The sequence below is a fragment of the Dipteris shenzhenensis genome, chromosome 21 (genome assembly GCF_047967505.1).
Source record: "Dipteris shenzhenensis isolate YYH24624 ecotype China chromosome 21, Dip_SZ_1.0, whole genome shotgun sequence".
In the NCBI taxonomy this organism is placed as follows: Eukaryota; Viridiplantae; Streptophyta; class Polypodiopsida; order Gleicheniales; family Dipteridaceae; genus Dipteris; species Dipteris shenzhenensis.
In genome coordinates this window covers 49,382,885-49,407,658 of record NC_141616.1, presented here as the reverse complement: position 1 = coordinate 49,407,658, position 24,774 = coordinate 49,382,885, and the positions used below count along the sequence as shown (strand labels likewise).

At 43.9% G+C, this 24,774-nt stretch overlaps 1 protein-coding gene across 4 annotated transcripts in view; it reads right to left on the bottom strand.

The window, feature by feature from the left end:
• The window catches only part of LOC147888999 (Inositol monophosphatase family protein), a 144,233-nt gene that overhangs the window by 100,895 nt on the left and 18,564 nt on the right, over window positions 1-24,774 (bottom strand). For all 4 annotated transcript variants that reach the window (XM_087392703.1, XM_087392700.1, XM_087392701.1 and 1 more), the window contains one exon: window positions 6,911-7,013. In XM_087392703.1, coding sequence (XP_087248829.1) covers window positions 6,911-7,013 — 103 coding nt within the window. The remainder of the gene's footprint in view (window positions 1-6,910; window positions 7,014-24,774) is intronic.

The following is a 24,774-nucleotide window of genomic DNA, read 5'->3' as shown; positions in this document are numbered from 1 at the left end:
CACTCTCGCTCTCTCTAAAACTTTTCACGTTCTCTCTCTATATGCACTCTCTCTCTCTAGAAAACCTTACTCACTCTCTCTCTAAATACACTCTCTCTAAATGCACTCTCTCTAGAGAATATTTTTCTCATTTTCTCTCTCTAAATACACTCTCTAGATGCACTCTCTCTCTAGAAAAATGTTCACTTTCTCTCTAAATGCACTCTCTCTAGGAGACTTTTCTCACCTTCTCTCTCTAAATGCACTCTCTCTAGGAAACTTTTCTCACTTTCTCTCACTAAATGCACTCTAAAAAACTTTTCTCTATTTCTCTCTCTAAACGCACTCTCTAGACTCGCCCTCTCTCTAGAAGCCAACCTTAGTGCACACAACCACCTTCTCTCTCTCTCCTGTGCACAACACCCTTCTCTCTCTTGGTGCACAACCACCTTCTCTCTCTTATGTACAACACCCCTCTCTCTCCTGTGCACAACAACCTTCTCTCCTCTCTCCTGTGCGCAACACCCCTCTCTCCTATGGACAACAACCTTCTCTCTCCTCTCTCCTGTGCACAACACCCCTCTCTCTTCTATGCACAACATCCTTCTCTCTCCTGGTGCACATGGCCCTTCTCTCTCCTAGTGCACAACCACCTTCTCTCTCCTGTGCACAAGCCCCCTCTCTCCTCTGCCCAACAACCTTCTCTGTCCTGGTGCACATGGCCCTTCTCTCTCCTGGTGCACAACCACCTTTTCTCTTCTCTGCATAAGACCCCTCTCTCTCCTGTGCGCAACAACCTTCTCTCTCCCGGTGCACATGGCCCTTCTCTTTCTTGGTGCACAACCACCTTCTCTCTCCTATGCACAAGCCCCTTCTCTCTCATATTATACAACCATCTTCTCTCTTGTGCACAACACCCTTCTCTCTTTTGGTGCACAACCACCTTCTCTCTTCTGTGCACAACACCCGTCTCTCTCTTGTGAACAATAGCCTTCTCTCTTCTGGTGCACATGGCCCTTCTCTCTCCTGGTGCACAACCACCTTCTCTCTCACGTGCACAAGCCCCCTCTCTCTCATGTGCATAACAACCTTCTCTCTCATGGTGCACATGGCCCTTCTCTCTCCTGATGCACAACCACCTTCTCTCTCTTGTGCACAAGACCCTTCTCTCTCCTAGTGCACAACCCTCTTATCTCTCCTGTGCACAACACCCCTCTCTCTCCTGGTGCACAACCACCTTCTCTCTCCTGTGCACAACACCCCTCTCTCCTGTGCACAACAGCCTTCTCTCTCTTGGTGCACATGGCCCTTCTCTTTGCTGGTGCACAACCACCTTCTCTCTCCTGTGCACAAGCCCCTTCTCTCTCTAGGTGCACAACCACCTTCTCTCTCCTGGTGCACAACCACCTTCTCTCCCTTGCGCACAACACCCTTCACTCTCCTAGTGCACAACCACCTTCTCTCTCTTGTGCACAACACCCTTCTCTCTCCTTATTTAAAAAAAAGGGTGCTTCTCTCTCTTGGTGCATGGAGACCAACCTTCTCTCTCAGGGTCAAAAGGACATGCCTTGTCCTTTAGCTTCGATGATGGGTGAACAAGGAGGCACGGTGCCCAACAGGTCTAGTCTATGATCCAAATACAATTCCACAAAACTTCCTGGATACCAATAGGTGGTGCACCAAGTATGACCACATGGTACCATCAATGATCAAATCCACCCTCAGTGATGGCAAGAATTCCAAATGACTCATGGTTTGCCATTGCAAATAAAAATTCCGCAAAAAATTAATTGCCTTGTAAATGTAAAAGCCTCAAGGCTACAATGCAATGAGTTGGCTGCTCAAGAGTGGATTGCAAATTTGCAAATAAAGCCCAAATTTGGCTGAACCAAGCAAAGATCACTGTAAGTATCAGCAAATCCGGCAAAAGGCCCAAAATCTAAAAGGGAAAAATTACAAAAAAGAGGGCAAACGTGGAAAAGCCCCAAAATAATAGTGCAAATATGACCAAAGAAAAGAACCGCATGCCCGGCCAAGCCAGAGTCTGCTGCAATTTCTTGCCAATGTCTTTGAAAACCTCCAATTTCATATCGAAGCAGCCAAATGTCATTGCTATTTGGGCAAATGTGACAAAATAACCTCCAAACCTGAAAGCAACCTGCAATAGACCCAAAAGCCCCCATTTTGGAGATGAAATTGAGCCAAAAAAGGGCAAATACTGCAAAAGCTCAAAAGCCCCAAAGTACATCCTGAAGTCTGCAAATGTACTTCTGCAACAACAGCAAATGGGGGCTGAACTACAAGAAAAACAAGCTGTTTGGAGCTGTACGGAGGTCCAAAGTCACAAAATGGTGAACGGATAGGTACATAGTGTCTATACGGACAGATCGCAACCAAAATCAATAAATTCATATGACTATAGGGATTGTACAGACGTCCATACGGATCGTACAAACATGTATGGACAGCAGTGGAATGACGACATTTTTGTAGGAACAAGTCAAAAACTGCTAAAAATGTTGAAATGGCACCTGAAAACATAAAAAAACAGTAGTTAGATTGTTCTTCTTCTCCAAAAACAGACACCTAAGCTCTTTCCAGCAAATGATGACTGTTTTTTGCAACGTTTTTCCATACGGAGCTCCAAAACTCTTGTTTCTATCAAGCTTCATAGGATGCCATACTCTTCATGGCTTTAAGATACCCACTATGCAAATTTGCAGTTGTGAAAATTAATCTCATATTTTAAAAAAAGGTCACATCCATGCCTTTGAGCATAGACTGAGCTGCCTCAACCAGATGTATGACCTTCCTACTCTGCCACTCCATTCTATCGAGAAGTGTAGGTAGTGGTGAACTGTTGTGTGCTACCAATCTTTCTACAATATCTTTTGAACTCGTTGCTTTTATAGTCACCCCTTCTGTCTCAGATCTAAACCTTTTTATCTTCTTGGTTCAATTTCTTGAATTCAAGGCTCTTGTTGAAAAAAAGGTGGCAAGGTCTCATTTCTTGCTCAAGGAATACGCCAAAACCTTCCAGGAATAATTCTGCTATACATTTATTTCCAGTAAAAGCTTGGTGTTCATAGGCCCAACCAAGTCTGTGTCACAAGATAAGAAGGACTACTACCTTTTTCTACTAAAATCTTTGAAAGGCAACATGTGCATCTTCCCATAAAGATGTAGCCCTCACAAAACGAGATGTGTGGCTGTACAGGACCCAAGGCATCCCCCATGTTAAGCCTTTTTAGCGTGCCAAGGCTTTTGGGATGGATGCGAGCCATCCTCTTGTGCCAAAGGTTGGTAGTGAGCTGTTCAAATGTAGGACATACCTGTTCTGGCTTCATCAATTTATACATGTTCCATATTTGCTGCTTGAGCCAACAACCCTAGCAATTAACCCTTTATTGTACATTTTAGCTTTGTGAAAAACACATCCCACCATCATATTAAGCTGAATTGAAAGCAAGTTCTTTTTTAGCACTAGCACATATATTATATTTCACACATTTTTATGTGAAGCCAACACTGGAATTGTGCCATGTCCTTTCATATCCAACTTATAGGCATGTGCAGCCTCATTAAAGCAAACTGTGGACTGATTTATTGATTGAAATCATCTCTTCTCACTGAGTCTATCAACTATAAATCAGAGATGGTAGCGTTTGAGAATAGGCAACTTTCATTTGCTAACATGAGATGCTCATGTCCATGGGGTGCTCAAGTAGACACAGATTACCCTCATCCAAAGCATTGAGGATGGCATTCCCATGATAGTGAGAAACCTGCATTTTTTGTGGCTACTCATGAGTGGACTGGTTTCTCACCCTCAAGAGCTTCAGATGGATGGTCCATACATGCATCCAAAACATCATATGGTGGCTACATGAAATACTTATTTGAAAATGCATCTATCACGGCTTGTGACTGCAAATGAATATCCCCTTCCTGAGGTAAATACTCATCACAAGTGCCTGCTTTCACATAGTTCTGGCTACCCATCTAAAGGCATATCATCAATTATATTTCTTGTAAAGAGATGTTCTAACTTCTGACAATAATTGATTCGCTCATTGTTTGATGGCTGATTTGCATTATTAGAGGTGTCATGGACTGTGTTCCCTTCTTGTCTTATCTTCTTGCATTCATTCTCATAATGTTCCATTTTCCCAAAATAATTGCATTGCTCTTTTGTTAGGACTTAATTCCACTGCTTGAGCCTTGTGCATTATTATTGGCATATGCATTGCCGCTGCCACCTCTCCTGCATGAGAGGTAACCAAGAATTCGAGGTGGTTGGCATATGGTCTTTATCCTCCATAATCTCACAAATAGCTGCCAATTGCTCGCAGTGATGCTCTTTAGAATCAGTGGAGAGTGAATCTCTGCATCCTCAAAGAATGAAGCTGTTGAGCTGCAATACTCTACCTACACTGTTCATCTTAAAGGTATCCTACAATATCTGAGAATTCGATACTTGCAGTCAGAATAGATAAGGCTTGTCCATCGTTTGCAATCTATTCTTCTATTTTCCTGGCATTTGCAAGTGGCTTTGTGGATGTGTCTTCAACAATCTTCCACAAGCTCTTTCTTGTGAATAATGCAGTGTAGACCATAGTTGCATCCGTACATGCATGAATGGTTTTTCCATATGCCATCTGTACATATGGCTTTCTGTACAAGGTTTTTTTTTTTGGGGATGGGGGGTGTGATGTGTGGGGGGGGGGGGGGGGGGCGGGGGGGTTTCTTTTGTTTGGGGGGGGGGAAGGGATCGATTTTGTGCCTGTCCAAAACCTTGAAAAACGCATTTTTTAGCACTACTCTAATCCGTACGCTGCTAATCCGTACTCCGTACATTGTTGGCTGACTTTGGCTGTGGTTGGCCTCAAGGATGGTCTCAAGGAGGAGGAGGAGGATGGCACTGATGCAGATGATGATGAGGATGAGGATGAGCAAGAGAATGAGGATGAGGATGCAGGCTGCAGCTTGAGGCTTGAGTCTCATCAGTTGTGAATCGTGATGCATTTCAATTTTCAGCTTTATTTCCGGGCTGTGGCAACCTTGTCTTCTATGATGTTTTGCCTTTGATGTTTTGGTGTAGTACCTACCTCCAGTTTGTACTACCTACTGCCTTTGATCATGATGTTTGATGTAGTATTGATCTATCATTGACACTATGTATCAGAATCCAGATTCCAGATGCCTCTGGTCTCTGAAGGGCCGTGGCTGGACTCTTTGAACTTTCATGAATCGTAACTTTAATATTAATACAAGTTTGAAGTCTGAAGTTTCAATTTGAAAGTTTGTAGCTCTATGTCAATGTAATGTGTACAATGTATATTTTTCTAAATGTTTTTGAGTAAAATTAGGGTCACCTATGTTTCAGCCCTAGGGGCTGAATCATACTCCAATCATACTTCCATACTCGTATGACGTATGCGTATGGTAACGTATGGAAAAAACTATGGTGTAGACTGAACAAACACAACTGTACAGACACATATTTCATAGTTTTTGCCAGTCAAAGCAGCTGCCATAGAGGGCTCCTCGGTTATATGCACCTATTCTTATAGCGTGCCTTATAAAATATGAGTTTGCTTGTTGCAAATCGCTTGAAGTGTGTGCAACGTGCTTGCTGCCCCATGCTGTGCGCAGTGCTTGTACATCTTCCTTGCGAGGAGTAAGTTTTGGCAAGGAAACCTCTCGTACTTGCCATTCTGCCTCTGCATCACCTATAGATTCACAAGTGCACATCTCTGTGTGTGCAAGACTACCCTCAGAGAGAGACTCTGATACCATTCGTGAAGTTTGTGACAATGGGGAGAGCTCAAAGGACACAAAATTGATGAAATCTTGAGAAGTTACGTGAATTGCACATAATTTTGGCATACAAGAACAGTGAGATTTGTAGGATTCCTAAACCCTAAAAGTAGATTAAGTCCTAGAGAATAGTGCCACATGGAAGGTTCCAAAACTGATTATTGCACCATTCTCCCGGGACCCTATACTCCTTCATTGAGCTAGAGGCAGATTCTTGATCTGAACTCATATACACCCTAGAAGAGCATTATTCTATCAATAATGATCATAAATCCAACATTGCCTCCATAAAATGCTGAAATCCCTTGCACCCATTGCTCTGAAAATCCCATCTATACATAATACCCTCTAGGAAGGTCCATCCACTTTATCGTAGGACATGGATCCAAGAGGAGGATTGCGAGAGGCTGAGACTCCTCCCATGCGCAATCACTGGCCTTCCAAAAAGTGAAGAGGCTCCTCTCCTGTACAAAACCAGCTTATGTCACATGGATAATGCCCAGGAGGTGAGGGAGAAGCTGCAAACTTGAGACCTTAGCTAAGATCGTGATAGTCCAGCTATTCTATGTTGTCATTTCTATTGGAGAGTTTGTATACTACCTTTCTTTGAATGGTTTTTATGTCCATATGTTATGTAGACTTCCTAACGTACACTTGTAACATGTTGTGTAAGGATGGCTTCTCATACGATATAACTTGCACACAACACATGTCTAGCATTCTATTTTTATGAGTATGGCTGTATTCTATATCAAAATTTAGCATTTACTACATTGCTTGATACATATTAAAAGGAGATGTGGCATAGTTAAACATTCGTTTTTAGAAAAACCTTATGCTTATGGAGTAAGAAGGAAGGTCGCCAAAATGATAGTGTATATCTTCTTTTAAATTATGAGTGAAAAATCATTTTATAGCACTGTCTCAAGCTTAAAGCCAATCTTTCATTTTGTATGCTAGTGAAGTCGATTTCTTATTAAGAAAATGTTCGATTTTTTAAGGGAGGGAAAAAAGGATTTGATGTAATAAGCAATAACACTGCAAAAATCACATTTACAAGCTACACGATTTTGACTTTTGTTTTGGTCTTAAGAGTCATAAATATCCATACCCATACTGACAAGAGATTGCACTGCAAAATCTGCTATAGTCACAGGGCTAAGATCGCTCTTGTTCAATTGTTCCTTGCCATTCACGATCATGGATTCATGCACCTGAACAAATTCAAACATATTACACATTTTTTTAATGAATAAGGAAAATATGAAAGTAACCAACACAAACCACCACACCTAAAACAAGAGACATTAGAATCTCAATTGCATGAATTTTTAAGAAGGAATTTCTATGATATCCCATTTTCGTCTATCCATGTGTCTCTTACAATCACTCCTCGTTTCACCTTTTAGTATTTTAAATAGAAAATTCCTCTTCTAATATAAAAATTGCAATGGATTACAAAACCACAATTTTTCGAAATAAGATAAATAGCGAACCTACAAGATGAGCAAACGAGTGTATATTGAGTGAAAGAAAAGATGGAATGAGACAACCTTAAAAGCAAAAGGAGAATCAATGTGTAAGAATCATAGAAGAATGAGAAGATCAGGACTTAAGTTATGCAAATGAAAGGAATATAAAAGGGAGCAACCTAAAAGAAGAGAAATAACAACATATCACAAAGGGGTTGAGTTGTACGACAAGAAATTGGAGAGATTAGCTTAATACAAAGAGAAAAAACATAACCAACATATTTGATAGCACTTAGCCCTGGTATGTGTCTTGTAGGTTAGGTCAACTCATAGAATTGACTTCATGGTCAACCATATGGTTAACTTGGAGGCAATATAGGCCACCCCTTTGTACTTTCTCATTATCCATTTGAAAGTACTTCGAGTTCTTTCATCTATTGTCTGCTTCCTTTGCATTGCATCTCCATTTCATTGCTCCCCGCACCCAACAGTGGTATCAGAGCATCTAGATCCCAACCACCCTACCTCCCTCGTTGGATGCTTCCTTTTTGCGTCGATTCTTTCTTGGAGCACCTTGGCATTCAACAATTGGACGTTTCCATTTGCTGCTGGTTGCTGCATTTATTCAGATTTGATCCTGGCCTATCACTGAGTGTCGTCACGCTATGTTTGGAGCATTTCCATTGCTAAGGCAGCCATTCCTGAGGGAACATGGTGGAAAGAGGGAGAGAGAGAGGTAAGGCTAGGGAGAGAGGAAGTGATACTCAAAAGGAGACATAATGAAATGGAAATGAAATGACTAGAGCAATGAACAAAAAGGAGAGTACTCACATGTAGACCAAAGAGGTTGTAGCTTGATACTTGATTTGACACTAGACAAGTACAGCTCTTATATAAGAGCGCACACACACACATATGAACACTTATGCATCCCATATGGGATAACTCCCAATATGACACGTGGCATCCATAGGAAACACTAGACTAGAACTCACACTAGAACACACATTTTTGACTCACTTTGGCTTCATATTCCAACAATTCCCACATTGTTCCATGCTACCATCCTTGTACAATGGGCACCACGCTGCTGTCAATTTGTCTGTACAAAATTTGTACCATTTGCCGCATGGTACTTGTCGCATAGCGCCACATACAACCGTACGGTACCTGCCCGTACATCTTCCATGCATTGACGCAGTTTTCTGTACATCTTCCATGCATTGACGCAGTTTTCCGTACAGCTTGCGCTCCTATTCGAATTTGTCCTACGATTTGTATGTACACCGTACGGTAGTATGCCGTACCGTTTACGCAGCCAGTACACTCGCCATACAACTATTGCATACGATTGTCAAATCATCCGTTCATATCGTTATCAGCTGACGTACATGTCTGTGCATCTGTTGTACAATCAACCTGCGCTATCCGTACAACCTGCAAATGTTTGCCGTACAACTACAAATTCTTCTATACACTTTCTTCATTTCTGTCGTACAGCAACAAATTTGCAATCTTGGGTTAGAAATAGGTGCTTTTGTGAGCTTGGGTTAGAAATAGGTGCTTTTGTGTCACATTTACAGGTTTGGCAGTGACATTTGCTTCTTTGGTCACAAATTTAGGGCTTTTGCAGTATTTTCCCTTGTTGGCTCAATTTCATCTTTAGAAATTGGGGCTTTTCACATTGGACTTCAATTTTGCAAAGGACAAGGCTTTTGGCAATTTTGCAGTCACTTTTCCACTCATTGTGAGTAAGAATTTCAGGCATTTGCTATTTTTAGCAGGTTTGGTAGATTATGGGCGTTTTTTAGGCAAGGGGCGTTTTTTTTGTTAGATTATGGGCGTTTTTTAGGCAAGGGGATTTTTTGAGTTTAGGTGGATTATGGGCGTTTTTTTTGTCAATGGATCAGGATGCTTCCAGAGGATCAGAGAGCTTGTTTAGTTAGTCACCTCAGAGGAAGTACAGCCAGGATGCAGCCATAGATGCAGCCATACCAGTGGAGTGGATGGATACAACCATTTGCCTATTTTTGAGTTCACCTGGTTGGGGGCTTTTTCGAGGATAGGTATCGCTCTGCAGGTTATAGCCTTGCGGGAGCCACATGAGGATACCCTTGTCTTTCAGGTTCATGCAGGAGGCAAACTCTACAGATCTTCAGAGGACATTCTTTTGGAGACTCCTTTTCAGCCTGTCAGGATTGCAGGATACATGGAGATGGGAAGAGACTCACAGTGGTATCTTGATCCAGACCCCGTTCTCCTGGCTATTGGAGCTTGGAGGCTTTGGTTGTATGGAGGTTCCCCTATTAGATCCTTGTAGTGGGATCTAGAGGAATGGGAGTGGATAGTTGCAGGGCACCGAGAGAAGAGCATCCCTTTCTTTCGTTACATGGTCAGAAATGCCAGGAAATTCCAGCTCAGTTGTAGAGGTTGGAGGCCCTCTAGAGCTCCTCATTGGGATACTTTTCAGATTTCTGCAGAGATGCATAAAAACTTAGAGGAGACTTTGGAAATCCCTCAGGAATAGGTAAGTCACGTTATTCATCTGACTTACTATTCATGGAGGGATTGCAGTGAACCTGTGGAGATCCAAGTTTGGGGCAGACCCTACTTGTCCTCGATGCCACTCAGCAGTTGAGTCAGTGCAGCACTGCCTTTGGGAGTGCACTCAGGCGAGGATGGTTTGGAAGGGTGTTGCTAGGATACTTTGCACTTTTCATAGAGCACCCTTCTTCATGACCTGGGGATCAATTGCTTGGTTGTCACTCACTGGTCCATAGGCTTTCTTCGAGGGACATGACACGGACACAACTTATTTGGTTCGATGACATCTTGTGGAGTCATGCTCCCTCTGGGATGTTCCGTTTACTCCATTTAGAGCTCCCTACACTTCTGTAGACACATCTTGAAAGATTCTGGCTAGTCTCACAGCATGGCATATTTGGAGAGCAAGATGTACAAAGCCTTTGGAGGACTCCCAGGTTCACCCTTCTCAGACAATGGCCCAGTCTCTAGGCAGATACTATACACACTTTGATGGCCATTTGGGCAAACATACCGGGAACCTCCAGGACTGCTACTGCTAGGAGGGTTGCTTTTCTCAGGATTGTCCTTTTTTCTCTGACTCTCCTTCAGGGATGAGGTGGCATTTTCAGCCGCCACCTGGGATTTTTTTTTCCTCATTTTGAGCTGTTTTTTTTCTCATGCTTGACATGATGTACTCCCGCACTTGAGCTTGCTCTGCGGTTTTTATTCATACTTAATGAAGTACTTTTCTTGAAAAAAAAAAAGGACGTGTCTATTCATCACAGGCACCTGTTACCACTACGCCGCTTTTGCCACTTCTGGTTCATCTACCACTACTCCCTCAGTGCCTATTGCAGACCCTCCAACACCTGAACAGATTCGTTGGGATCAGAGAGATGCACAAGCACATGCAGTGATTGTTATGAATAGCAAGAGGGAGGTTATACCTCACATTCAGTCTTGCAAGACAGCCAAGGATGCATGGGATACTTTGGCAAGTCTTTATCAGATTCGCAATGAGGCCCGGGTTGCCTATTTACGCAGGCAACAGGATACTGTTAAGATGAACGAAGGGGACAGCATGGATGCCTATTTCACAAGATATTAGAGAGCAGCTCAACAATGTTGATGAGAATGTATCAGATTCACAGGTGGTATTCACAGGTGGTGTCTACGACACTTGATGGGCTCCCTGATTCGTACCAGGGATTCGCTACGACACTGAGGCTCCCAACAACTACAGCTTCAATCAGCTGCTTTCCCTTCTCTAGCAAGAGCAGTAGAGCCACACCAATCGGCTTGCCTCCATTCATGCAGATCAGGCCTTTGCTACAGATCATAGACGCAAGGGCAAAGGGGGCAAGAATTCTAGACCTTCATCGATTTATGCACCGTCAGATAAGAAGAAAAAAAACAGCAAGCACTGTAATTATTGTAGGAAGCTAGGCCATGACATCTTTGAATGTCGCAAGCACAGAGCTTCAAAGAAGAAAAAACAGCAAACAGGTCTTGCTGTCACAAATACCTCTGCTGCCCTTGAACCTATGCATGAGGCATCAAATATTGCTCATGATGAGTGGGCATTTGTTGTTACATGCCATTACCATCTAGCAAAGCATGCTATGACCGTCTGTCTTAGATTTTGAGTCAGATTGGTACTTTGACAGTGGTGCTTCTAAGCACATTAATACATGCGGATCTTTCTTCTAGTCCTTGGGGGCTGCTCCACATGGTGGCATAGTGACATGTACCAACAATGCATCTTATCCCGTGAAAGGGATTGGCCAGGTTGAGGTCATCTCAGTATCAGGGGATACAATTACACTTCTGGAGGTGTTATACATGCCAGGTATAACACAGAGCATCATTTCTATCTCAGCCATCTCCTTTAATGGGTTTCGAGTTTTCTTTGACAATTATCGTTGTGCCATGTATGACAACCGATATGATGACTGTATTGTACTTACTGGGACACTTTCTAGTGGTCCTTGATGCTTAAAAAACAGCCAGCTATTGAAGCAAACTTGGTGTCAGAATCTATAATTTCATATTCACTTGTGGCATGAGAGATTGGGGCATCTCAATTACAAGAGTCTGGTGAAAATGCACTCAAAGCATATGGTGGTTGCACTCCCCCCATGCATGCACTAAACATGTTTGTGAGGGCTGCTTGATGGCCAAAATGTACAGGTTCTCATTTCCAATCATTTATCAATGCATAGTGCCATATACTCCGCAGCAAAATGGTCTTGCAGAGAGGAAAAATCGTATAGAGATGGAGATGGGCAAATGCATGCTGAAGGGCAAGTCTTTGCCGAACAAATTTTGGTTGGACAGCTATGTACTCAATAGAGTACCCACCTGGGCATTGAAGACTATCACACCCTATGAGGCATGGACCGGGTGGAAGCATGTTATTTTACATATGCAGTTTGGGTCATTGGGCATATGGCCATCTCAGCTGAGGCATGAGCTTGAGGACAAGGCCATCTCAGCTGCGGCATGACTTGAGGACAAGGCCATCAAATGCATATTTATTGGCTACATCTCAGAAAGCAAGGGATATTGATTGTATCAACCTAGCATAGGCAAGGTTATCATCAGCAGGGATTTTATTTTTGCTGAGAATGTGCCTTTACCTTGGCTGGACTGCAAAAAAAAGAGCCATCCATTGAGGCCTTAGATGCCTTTGATTTTTCACCTACACATTCAGAACAGCTAGTGCAGAGCATAATGCCACATCCTTCAAGCAGCTCACATCCTCCTCCCATTATTCCTGCTTAGCTTGGTATGACTCCAGTTGAACCCCACGATATTGAGCAAGCAGTTGAAGAGGAGAGGGCTGTCATAATACAACAAAAATCAGTCTTGTAAGAGATTACAAAGATATGGTGTTGTAGGTATAAAGTCAACCCTATGGTTAACCAGTAGTACTTGGGTACTATATATACCAAGTACTTGTATTGTTTCATTTGAACATTTCTATTGGAGCTGCTCACTTGTGTTCATAACCTGTCTCCACTTTGTTCCTACATTTGGTATTAGAGCGCTTCCGTGTCTAGAGCCCATTCCCGCGCTTGCTTCCAGACACCTGCAAGCTTGGTGCTCCAATGCATGTTCTTGGTTCTCACATTCAGCTCTCCAGCTTTCGTTTGAGGTAGCTCCAACAGTCCAGCGGCTGTTTTTTTACCTTTTGAGGTCCGATTTCGACGTTTTCCGAAATTTTTAAGTTGCCCGCATACAAACAAGCCTATCTCGCACCATTTCAGGCGAAAATTTTTTTTCTTATGTTTTTTGCATGTTCCATCCGTACAGCCCACACAGATCAGTCCGTACAGTTGTGTGACAATACCGAGAGTCCGTACAACTTGTTGGAACCTGATTTCGAGTCTGTACGACTTGTTAGAAGGCGATTCGAGCAGTTTTCGACTGTTTTTCGACGTTTTTGCTCAGATCTGGACTCTTTTCAGCTCCAGTCTCTCCCGAGTGTGTTCCAGCAGCTCTAGGCGTCTCCATACTTCTATAGGCTCTTCCCTAGATGTGTGTTGTGTTCAGAAGTACTCCCGACAGCTTCATTTAGCTCCAAGCAGCTCACTTCAGCTCCTTTGTCATCTCCAGCTTGCCCACACAGTCAGTGGACTGTTTTGCAGGTGTTTCACGTCAAGGTGCACTTTCAGTAAGTGTTTTGAGCTGTGTATTTCGCTTCGGGACTGTTTTTGCAGCCCATACTTTTGCACTCTCAGATACTCTGCATTGTTGGGTGCATTTTTAGTTACTTTACAGTTGTGGATGCCTTTGAGCTCCTTTGGATGCATTTGAGCACTCGTGCGTGCGCTATTTTAGATTTGGATTGTGCATTTTCAGTTTGGGATTGCACTTCAGATTGCAGCAGAGTGCAGTGATTGGTTGATGCCATTTTTGCAGTGATTGCATTGTGCAGTCAGTGGCATTTCAAAGCAGCTAGTATTAGTTTGGGATTTGTAGGCACATTTGCAGCCAGTTTCACTTTTGGGACTTGCAGTTCTTTTTGCAGGTACATTGGTATCCCATTTTGCATCATGTGGACTCTTTCAGACAGTTTCGGCAATTTGTCCGAGGGTGACAAGCTGGATGGACCAAACTATGCCTTGTGGTCATTCATGCTTAAGAACATCTTGGTTGGTAAGGGCTTGTGGGATATTGTTAGTGGAGATGAGGTGAGGCCAGCAAGCTCATCTACATCTAGCACAGCTTCTTCGGGTCAGACTATAGGCAAACAACAGACTGCTATAGTCCCTCCTGCTAATCCCATAGCATCGACAGAGGAGCAGAAGAAGTTTGACCGCCACAGTGCCCAAGCGATGTTTTTGATTGCCACAAATGTGAATCTTAAGAATGAGGCAAGGGCCATTGCCTTGATAAATCATCTCAAGGATCTCGAGATGCAGGAAGGCCAAGCCATCACTGATCATATTGCCAAGATCACTGATCTACATGATCAGCTCGCAAGTACTGATGAGGAAATAGAAGACAAGAAGCTCGTCTCTATTACTCTCAATAGCTTAGCGCCCTCGTATGGCATATTCGTCATGTCATTGACCATTGTTCTCAGGGCAGCCCCACTCTCGTTCGATGAGTTAGTTGGGGTTTTGTTGCAGGAAGAGGAGAGATGCTCAAATTTTGCCAAAGCCTCTCGTCAGGGTGAGCAAGCACTTGCCATGGGTGGAAAGGGTAAATTTCAGAAAAAGTTTGAGTCAAAACACAGCCATACAACTTAGCCCAAGGAGGGGAATGCAAGCAGTTCCAGCAAAAATCAGAAAAATGGCAAATGCAATTATTGCAAGAAGCCAAGGCATTACATCGCAGAGTGTCAGAAAAGGATTGCCAATGAAAAGAAGAGGCAAAGGGACAGCTCTAGCAGTAATTTTGTTGCCCCCACTGAAACTCGCGCTTCAAATGCACATGGTGAAGCTCATCTTGCCCAAGGTGATAGAGATTTTTGTGCTTGCTGCATTTAATGAGAAGATGGATGCCAGGGGGGATTTGAATGCTGAAAATCAATCAGGGGATGCTTCCCTTGTTGCAAGTGATACATGGTATATCGACAGTGGTGCTACTAAGCACATGACTCCTCGCCAGGAGTGGTTTGAGAGCATCACACGTGTTCATGGCAGACAGGTTACATGTGCCAATGATGCTTCTCAAGACATCATCGGAGTTGGGCACATTCCCATTCAACTTGATAATGGGAAGTTAAGTATATCCGAGATGTTTGGTATGTTCCAGATTTGAGGCAAAATCTGATCTCAGTTTCAAACATTGCCCATGATCAACATATGTTGGTCGAATTTCAGGATAACCAATGCAGGATCAAGGATCCAAAGAAAGGGTATGAACAAGCACATATGATAGAGGCTCATACAAGCTTGATACTCACCCTTATTATCAGAAGGTATTGGCTGTAGCAAACACTTCCCAGGCTGATTTATGGCAGGCCAGTCAGGTTTGGACATGTCCATCACAGGGCATTGTCCTACTTGTACAACAATAATATGACTCGGGGAATGCCAAAATTACAGCAACTAGCAAATAAAGTGTGTGAGGGGTGTGCACTTGGCAAATTGCATCACTTGCCATTCAGTAAACAAGGCAAGAATTGGGTCAAGGCAACCAGAGTGTTGCAGATAGTGCACAGTGATGTATGTGGCCCCATGACTATTCCCACGCATAGAGGAGCAAGGTACTTTGTGACCTTTATAGATGACTTCTTCAGGTTCACATGGCTTTTTCTCATGAAGAAAAAATCTGAGGTGTGCTATTGGCTTCAAGAGTTCAAAGCTATGGCTGAGAACCAAACCAATTCTAGAATTGGAACACTCAACTCAGATAGAGGGGGAGAGTACATGTCACATGCATTCCAGGGATTTTTGAAGCAACATGGGATTAAACATCACTTGATATGCCCTTACACACCACAACAGAATCCACTCCCTGAGAGGAAGAATCGTACTCTCATGGAAATGACGAGATGCAGCTGAAATTCAAGAGTCTCAAAGGCTTTATGGGGAGAAGCAATTGTGACAGCCACTTATATTCAGAACAGATGCCCTACCAAAGCTTTGGTTAATGTGACTCCATTTGAGGCTTTGTATGGCTTTAAGCCAAAGGTTAGTCATTTCAAAGTTTTTGGCTCAGTGGCATATGCTTTGGTTCCAGATGCACATCGGACAAAGCTTGATGACAAGAGTGTCAAATGCATTTTCGTGGGGTATAGCACTAAAAGCAGGGGATTTAGGCTTTATAATCCCGCTACCAGGAAGGTAATAATCAGCTGAGATGTTCTCTTTGCTGAGAATGAGTGCATGTAGCCCGCTAGTGCAGACTTGCCACCATACGATGACAACCCTTTGGACATCATCCAGTTTGAGGATGATGAGACGGAGTCTCTTGATGCTTCCCCTTCTAATTCTCATAGTTCAGATGGCTTGCCACATGTTGAGGATGGCTCTCCCTCAAATGTTTCAGATTTGCAGCCAATTAATGAGAATAGACCGCCTCATGTTTGGAGGCATTATCAACGTTGTGAGGCCACTAAAGATGTTGATGCAGCCCAAAGTGGTACAGCAGAGAAATCTATTCCACGTTGAGCAAGGTTGACCATTCAAGATGCTAAGGATCAGCCTACTTTGGGGAAAACCAGGGCCAGCACTCAGAAAAATCAGAAAAAGGTCAATTTTGCTTTGATGACCTCAGTGATGGAAGCTGAAAATGAGCCTCAGAGCTTCAAGGATGCTCAGCATAATCCGGCATGGCAGAAAGCTATGGAAGCTGAGATTAAATTCATTGAGAAGAATGTCGCATGGGACTTGGTTGATGCGCCCATTGGGAAAAATGTGGTTGGCACGAAATGGATTTATAAGGTGAAATACCATTCAGATGACACAGTTGTGAAATACAAAGCCCGTTTGGTTGCCAAGGGGTATGCACAAGAGGAGGGGATAGATTATGAGGAGACTTTTGCTCCAGTGGCCAAGATGACCACCATTCGTTCTATCATCTCTCTTGTTGCGTTTTATGGTTGGTCAGTGTACTAGATGGATGTCAAGACCGCTTTCCTCAATGGAGATCTTAAAGAGGAGGTCTATGTACATCAGCCCCAAGGTTTTGAGGTGAAGGGTCAAGAGCACAAGGTATGCAAGATCAGGAAGGCTCTATATGGGCTGAAGCAAGCACCTCATGCGTGGTATCAGAAGATACATCAGTTTTTGCTGTCCCAGGGCTTCGTAAACACTCATAAGAGCCAAATCTGTATGTTCTGCAGCAAAAATCAGAATTGGTCATGTTGGTACTATATGTGGATGACATCATACTCACTGGCAATGATTTGTAGCAAATTACAGCAGTGCAGTCCGCTTTATGTTACAACTTTGACATCACAGATTTGGGCCTATTGCATTATTGTCTTGGCATTGAGTTTTGGCAGACCCATGATGGGATTTCTATGTCACAGACAAAGTATTCGAAGGGGTTGTTGCAGAAATTTAAAATGGAGAACTGTAAGCCTGTGGCTACTCCATTGGAAAAGGGACTCAAGCTGAGTAAGCATGATGCTGCTGAAAAGTTTGATGGCACATTGTATAGGCAATTGGTTGGCAGTTTGATATATCTATGCTCCACACGGCCTGATATTGCCTACGCCATAGGGCTTTTGAGCCAGTTCATGCATTGTCCCACGATCACACATTAGAATGCAGCAAAGAGGGTTCTTAGATATGTCCATGGCACTCTCTCTCTTGGCTTGCATTATGCTTCAGATTGTGATCTAAAGCTGAGTGGTTTCACCGACTCAGATTGGTCAGGGGACATTGACGATAGACGGTCCACTACTCGGTCCACCACTCGCTATTGCTTCTCATTGGGTTCAGCCTGTATCTCATGGCTCAGTAAGAAGCAAGAGCGAGTCTCTCTTTCCTCTAGTGAAGCAGAGTACAAAAGCTGCAAATTCAGCCACAACGGAGTCAATGTGGTTAAGGAAGCTTTTGCATGACTTGCATCATGCACAGGATGGCGAAGCAAACTCTATCTTCTGTGATAGCCAGAGTTGCATTGCCATAGCCAACAATCATGTCTTTCATACTCGCATGAAACACATTGAAAATCGTTTTCATTATGTACGAGATTGTATTTTTGATGGCTTCATTGATCTCATCTATTGTCCATCTGAGGACAATGTGGCAGATATCTTCACCAAAGCCCTGCCAACAGATCTTCTCTTTGACATTGACATGGCTTGGGGATCAGAGACATTCTCACAATGTCAAGGGGGGTTGTGAAGTGATTCACAATGACATTGTTTTCATGTACTCCCATAGGTTGCATATCCATCTAGATGAATTTGTGCAACCATGGTACTGTAGGTACTGCAAGGTACACCTGAGATGTTTCCAGGGTACTTTCAGCCATATCTTTGAGGGGGGATTTATAAGAGATTACAAAGATATGGTGTTGTAGGCATAAAGTCACCCCTATGGTTGACCAATACTACTTGGGTACTATATATACCAAGTACTTGTATTGTTTCATTTGAACATTTCTATTGGAGCTTTCTTGTGTGTGCACTCTTGCTCACTTGTGTTCACAACCTATCTCCACTTTGTTCCTATAAGTCCCTCATTGGCTTTTGGACACCCTCAAGGAAAGCACGTAGTCTAAGCCTTTACTTGCCAGCACTAGACATGCGAACACAGAGTAATTTCTTGGCTGTAGCTTTGATTGCCATTGCTTGTGATGAGGAGCCTCTATGTCAGAAGGATGCTTTTGATAGCAAAGAATGGATGGATGCCATTAGAGCTGAACTTGAGTCCAGCCCATTCATGCAAATGGCACTTGGGAGTTGTGTGACTTGCCTGCAAGCAAGCGTGACAAAATGGGTTTATAAGGTCAAATAGAGAGTTGATGGCAGCGTTGACCGCTTTAAATCCCACATAGTTGCAAAAGGATATGCACAGCAACATGGGGGAGTGCCACATTTGATGCCACCCTTTATCAGCAGGCTGTGGGTTGCCTCATTTATTTATGTCACACTCGCCCTGATCTTCAGTATGCTATCTCCCAGTTGAACAGATTCATGCACAAGCCCAGCACACAGCATTGGCAAGCAGTGAAGCGGGGGTCTTTTGCTACTTGAAGGCCACAAAAAATTTAGGACTGTTCTATGTGCTGAGTCTCCACAGGTCTTGCATGCTTTCATGAACAACGACTGGGCAGGTTGTTATGACACATGAGTGTCCCACAGTGGCAACTATTTCATGCTTGGATCTTCATGCATCCCATGGTTCAGCAAGAAGCAATCTACAGTTGCTACTTCTAGTTGTGAAGCTGAGTACAGGGCAGCTTTCACAGCTATACAGTAGAGTGCGTCTGGCTTCGTAAGTTGCTCGTAGATCTTGACATCAACTAGCCAACTTCTACTACCATCTACACTAACAGCCAGAGTGCTTTGGCAGTTGCGCATAACCTAGTGTTTCATGCGCATACAAAGCTGAGGTTCATTATCGTTATGTTCGAGAGCAACTGTCAGTTGGAGACTTTACAGTTGTCATATGTTTCCACGGAGGACAACTTAGCAGATCTCTTCACGAAGGATCTGCCGTGACCCAAGTTTGAGGGTTTTCGGCTTGCCTTACACTTGGCTCCATTTATTAAGTGATGATGATGTCCTTGTACTATCATAGTTTGATATATGATATATCCATCTTGGACGAACATGTGCAACCATGATATAGATTCTAGGTATTCCTGAGACGTTTCCAGGATACTTCAGCCATACCAAGGGAGTGGGGTTTGTTGGCACTGATTGGCCCCAATTCTTGGTGCCCCTTTCAGTATTTCTTTAATTAAGTGAGAGGCCCTGAATTCCGGGCTACATATTGCATCTGGAGCATTCCACATCCCATTAGGCATCCACATACCTTGCATAGCCTCTACTCTTCACTACTCTCACCAATCCTAGCAATAGGTCCCCATCCCTAATCCAAGAAGTTTGCACAGAGCCTGGAACTATCACTAACTACACGCTTGGCCACACAGTTCCCCATAGCTGTCACTAGTGCCCAATTAATCACCTATCTGCTTAAAGCTGAAAAGGAAAGCATCCAAGAACTTTCTCCACTGTCCAAGACTGCCACAACCTATAGTCTCTCACCCTATTGGCAGCAGACATCCTGAAACATCAATCTGTTTCCCATAAGAGAACTTGCATCTAACACTATGGCAATCACAATTGTATCATCTCTCTCTGGGGTCCACGGATACTTTCCAATCTCAAGCATGGATACCCAACCCCTGTCTATTCAGCCCACGAGAGGCTGTACCAATCGTGTGCCCTCTGCCTAGCAGCCACTGCCTGTATATACACTATCTCTTGGGGAAACCATTGTTGGTGCAGAGAGGAGACACACGAGGAGAGAGCAAGCACAAAAAGCTCGAATGATTGATTGATTCAGAAGATGTGACTAAAGTCACATCATATACATGGATAAGGTTGTGCTTGCGAAGCACACCCTGCAGGTCACATGGAAGTGTGCCTGCCAAGCTCGGGGGAAAAAACCTCCACTAATTGGAGTAAAAAGTGCCCCGGGCCTACACCTAAGGTGTCACCCTACACTCCCAACACATAGGTGCTAACAAACCCCCCTGGAGTGAAGTGGTGACAGTGTACAAGGCAAATGTGATACTCAACGAGGCTCTGATACCATTTGTTGGTGCAGAGACGAGACAAACGAGGAGAGAGCAAGCACAAAAAGCTCGAATGATTGATTGATTCAGAAGATGTGACTAAAGTCACATCATATACATGGATAAGGTTGTGCTTGCTAAGCACACCCTGCTGGTCACATGGAAGTATGCCTGCCAAGCTCGGGGGAAAAAACCTCCACTAGTTGGAGTAAAAAGTGCCCCGGGCCTACACCTAAGGTGTCACCCTACACTCCCAAAACATAGGTGCTAACAACCATAGCATAATCACTATTGAAATCGTCCTCCATTAAGCATAGCAAATGAGCATCCATTTCAGCTTCAAAAGCCTTATGATTAGCCTAAGATTTGCTAGCAAACCATGCATGGTCTCACAATCCTCCTTTGACTATCTCAAATGCCCACTTAGCCATGCCCGCTTAGCCACTGGCATGCCCAAGCAATGGATGAAAGCATAATGATCAGCCTACCATCTCAAGGAACCTGCACTCGAATTGAAAGCATTCACAATGAACTATTCTGCCAACTAAATCCCTCTAAAACAGCTCACAGCATAGAACAAACACCTTAAGGCACGTGTGATCCCTTCAACAGCCCAGAGCTCAACCAAGCTCATTCATGAGCTAATGCATATCACTTGGAGAGCATTCTCTCCACGCAGCCACCCAGCTAGAAGTCCGTACAACCTTGGTACACTTGCTTGTGCACGCAGCCCAAGGCAATAGCAAGTAGCCCGTACAAGCTGTACGGCTGTTCAATGCACAGCCCATACAATATCCGTATAACTTATTATGTCATCTATTCACTATCCGTACATACACTTGAAGTAGTCCATGCAAGCACCGTACAAATGGCCGTACACATACATTGTAATAATCATGCATCTGTACACTGACGGAAGCCCGTACGTCGGCCATACAAAGCCCTTATGTGATCCGTATGTAGGCTGCACCAGCCCGTAAGCAGTCCGTACACACAGCCAACAAACTAGCTCTCGTGATAAGGCATGGGGAAATGCCACGTGGCATCCCCCCCTCATTTGCTCCCATTGCCCCCTCTAGTGGGGCAATTTTTAAAGGTGAACCAATGACCAACTTAAAGTTCTAAAGTCCTTTTCCCCCCCTCTTGGGGCCAAATCTCAAAATTCACCCCCAAGGCACAATTCCCTAGGGGAAACTTTGCACACCCACATCCTAGGGCGGGCCCTGCCCACTCAATTTTTTAGAACTTGCCCCACGCAAGTACAAACTCACGTCCTTGTGACAAATTGTCTCTACAATTTTGGATCTTAGTCAAACGATCTATCAGTGAGTCACCCATCAACATCTTGACCTTTTCAAGCTCTCTTTTCAAGAAAGAGACCTTGGCCTCATTCCTTGCCTGATACATATCCTTCAAGGTATCCCAAGCTTGTTTGGAAGTCTTAGAGGAGTGGATATGGGGTATGAGGAACCTCTTTACAGTCAACGCATTGAGTGACAAAACCTCGGCATCTTTGACATCCCATCTCTTGTGATCCTGTGCAGGGGTGATAGGTGCAACTGGTAGAATTGGCCTCACCTGAGCCTGCTATCTATAACAGGGATTACCTCCTTGCTAAGGTATATCACGAGCAATGGATGCATCTTCTAGGACGAGCATCTTCACCTGTAACAAAAACCCATAGCCTTTTTCGAAGTTCAGCTAAACCTGACCTTGCTTCTAGGGTGGTGGTGCTTAACTAGGTACTGCTGGCCACGCATGGTTTGTTTTCTCTTGTTGGTGCCATTCTAGGGATTGCATATATTAGCTCAAAAGGTTGATAAGGAATTTCCTATGGAGTGGACTAGATGGTTCGGTAAATATCAAAGCCAATATGAACCTTGCAAGGATTTTGTCATTCATGCATATAGTCCTATTCTCCTTCCACATGTGCTATCCTAAAAGCTTAGCCAGCTTTAGATGTACTCTCGGACGAGTCCCCCCATCCTCTCAGGAAGAGATTAATAGGCAACCTATCATGTGGAATGACTGTATACTTGATGATCATGCCAAACCATTTGGTACTTCTCGTTATATGCAGTAGTCTAGAAAGTGAGAAGTCCTGCTTCCTCTTTGGGTTCTCGGAAGGATTTCAAAAACCTTCCAGATGATTGTAGACTACAATTAGTAAGTCATCTCAAATGAAGTGCAGGAAGAATTCGGCGATTGATGCAGTCATACCCTTGGATTGGATTCATGTAGGTGGTGGGCCTCACTTTTGACCTACTTTGCTTGGGGCCTTTGCGAGATCATAGATCCACTTCAGTTCACAGGACTACGATTATCATATGGGGATGCCCTGGTCTTTGATGTTCATTCTGGAGCCAGGTTGTCTAGGTCTATGGATGGTATCTTGTGAAGGAGGTGTCCCCATAGAGTATTTGTAGTGGAATCCTAAGAGTGGGAATGTAGGGCACAGAGAGAAGAGCCTCCCCTTGTTTCATAAAATGGTCAGTAATGCCAAGAAGTATCACCTCAGCCTTAAAGACACGACCACGATCATTCTTGGGAATTTGGACCTGCACTCAAGCACAAACAACCGTTCATAGAACCACGAAGAGAGGCGCAGGCATGCTCACCACCCGACCATGATGCTCACGGGTCTAGGTTCCATAGAATCTGAGCATCCCCCTGAGCCACAAGCTGGGCTGCTGGCACGAACATCTACGTCCAACCAGTCCACAACCATCCTAAGGCATAGCACCCTAGATTTCCTAGTGTCAAGAGGGTCGAATCTTCAGCTTGCTGCTCTTCTCACCCTCCCTACCTCCTGCCACCTAGACGCCACCTAATTGCCATCTTTTGCCCTTGGCTCACATCCGTTTACTGCTCAACCAGTTCCTTGCTTTGCTGGTGATTCACCTCTCAGTTTTGGGACAGCCCACTGGCTGTGTGGACTGTCAGACTGTTCGCCAACTCTTTGGCTTCATGATTCTACTCACCAGCAGTTCGCTCAGCAAATCGAGATAGGGCAGCTATCAGCTGGTTCTACTAGCCGCCTGGCTGTTCTAGAGTTCAATTAGCTAGTTCAATTAGCTTGTGCGCTATTCACCTCCCTCTCCAATTGCAATTTCTGGCAGGTCTTTTAGTTTACAGCCTTCGATTTCTTTTTGGGTATTCCTCTTGCTGATTTTCTCATGGCTGATGCAAACAATCTCCCTCGTGCTGATCAACATATAGCCAATTCCAGCCAGCCTTCCCAGATGTCTGAAAGGGAGGTTGATATGGGTAACTATGATCTTTATGAAGATCTAGTTATCAAGGAGGCTTTCAACCAATTCCTAACAGGTTTGGATGAAAATCTTGAGCTCTTGCACTCAAATTATGAGCAATTGTTTCAGCAGATCACTGCCATGCAGACACAACTTCAAGCTGACTCATATGGATGTGATGGCTTCTGTTCTTGGACCGTACATCACTCGAGACTAGTTTTCAGGAGATCAAAAGGATCGCAAGAAGGAAGTAGTTGATACTTGGCTTCACAAATGGAAAGTACACTTCAACGTTCATCCCTATTCTCAAGACAAGAGAATCCACTTAGCAGTTGGCTACCTTCTTGCAAGAAAGGCTCTACTCTGGTGGAAGGAATTGAGCCCTCAGCCAACCACTTGGGCATGATATTGTGGCCACGTTCAAGGCTCTCAATATGACAAAGCAAAATCTGACTTTCAAAACGTACCTACAGAAATTCAGGGACCTACAGACTCGGGCTACAAAGATGGATCCTATTACCCTCTTGGGTTTTGTAGCTGGATTACCTAATTCATACAGGTTGCAGGTAAAGAGAATAATAAAATCTCCACCCTAAAGGAGGCCATTCACTTTGTGCGCATATATGAACATACCATAGTCTCCACCAAGAAGTCAGCTGCACACCTGAGACCCAGGGAAAGAACAAAAGGAAGTTCCTTAATTCAGCTTCTAGCACGAGAGAAGTGAAATCTTCGGATGTTTCCCCACTTTTTATGACTTGGGGCTCGGTGGCTTGGCTTTCTCTTACAGGACCTCAGGTTTTCTATGAGGGAGTTGACTCCTCTCGGGCCATTTCGGTTCGACGTCATCGGATTGAGTTCTGTTCGTTGGATGTGGTACCACACCGTCCTTTTACAGCTGTGCATGCCTCTGTGGATACTTCTTGGGAGATTCTAGTGAGCATAGCAGCCTGGCATATCTGGAGAGCCAGATGCACAGAGGCTATGGAGGGTACTCAGGTTCTCATCCC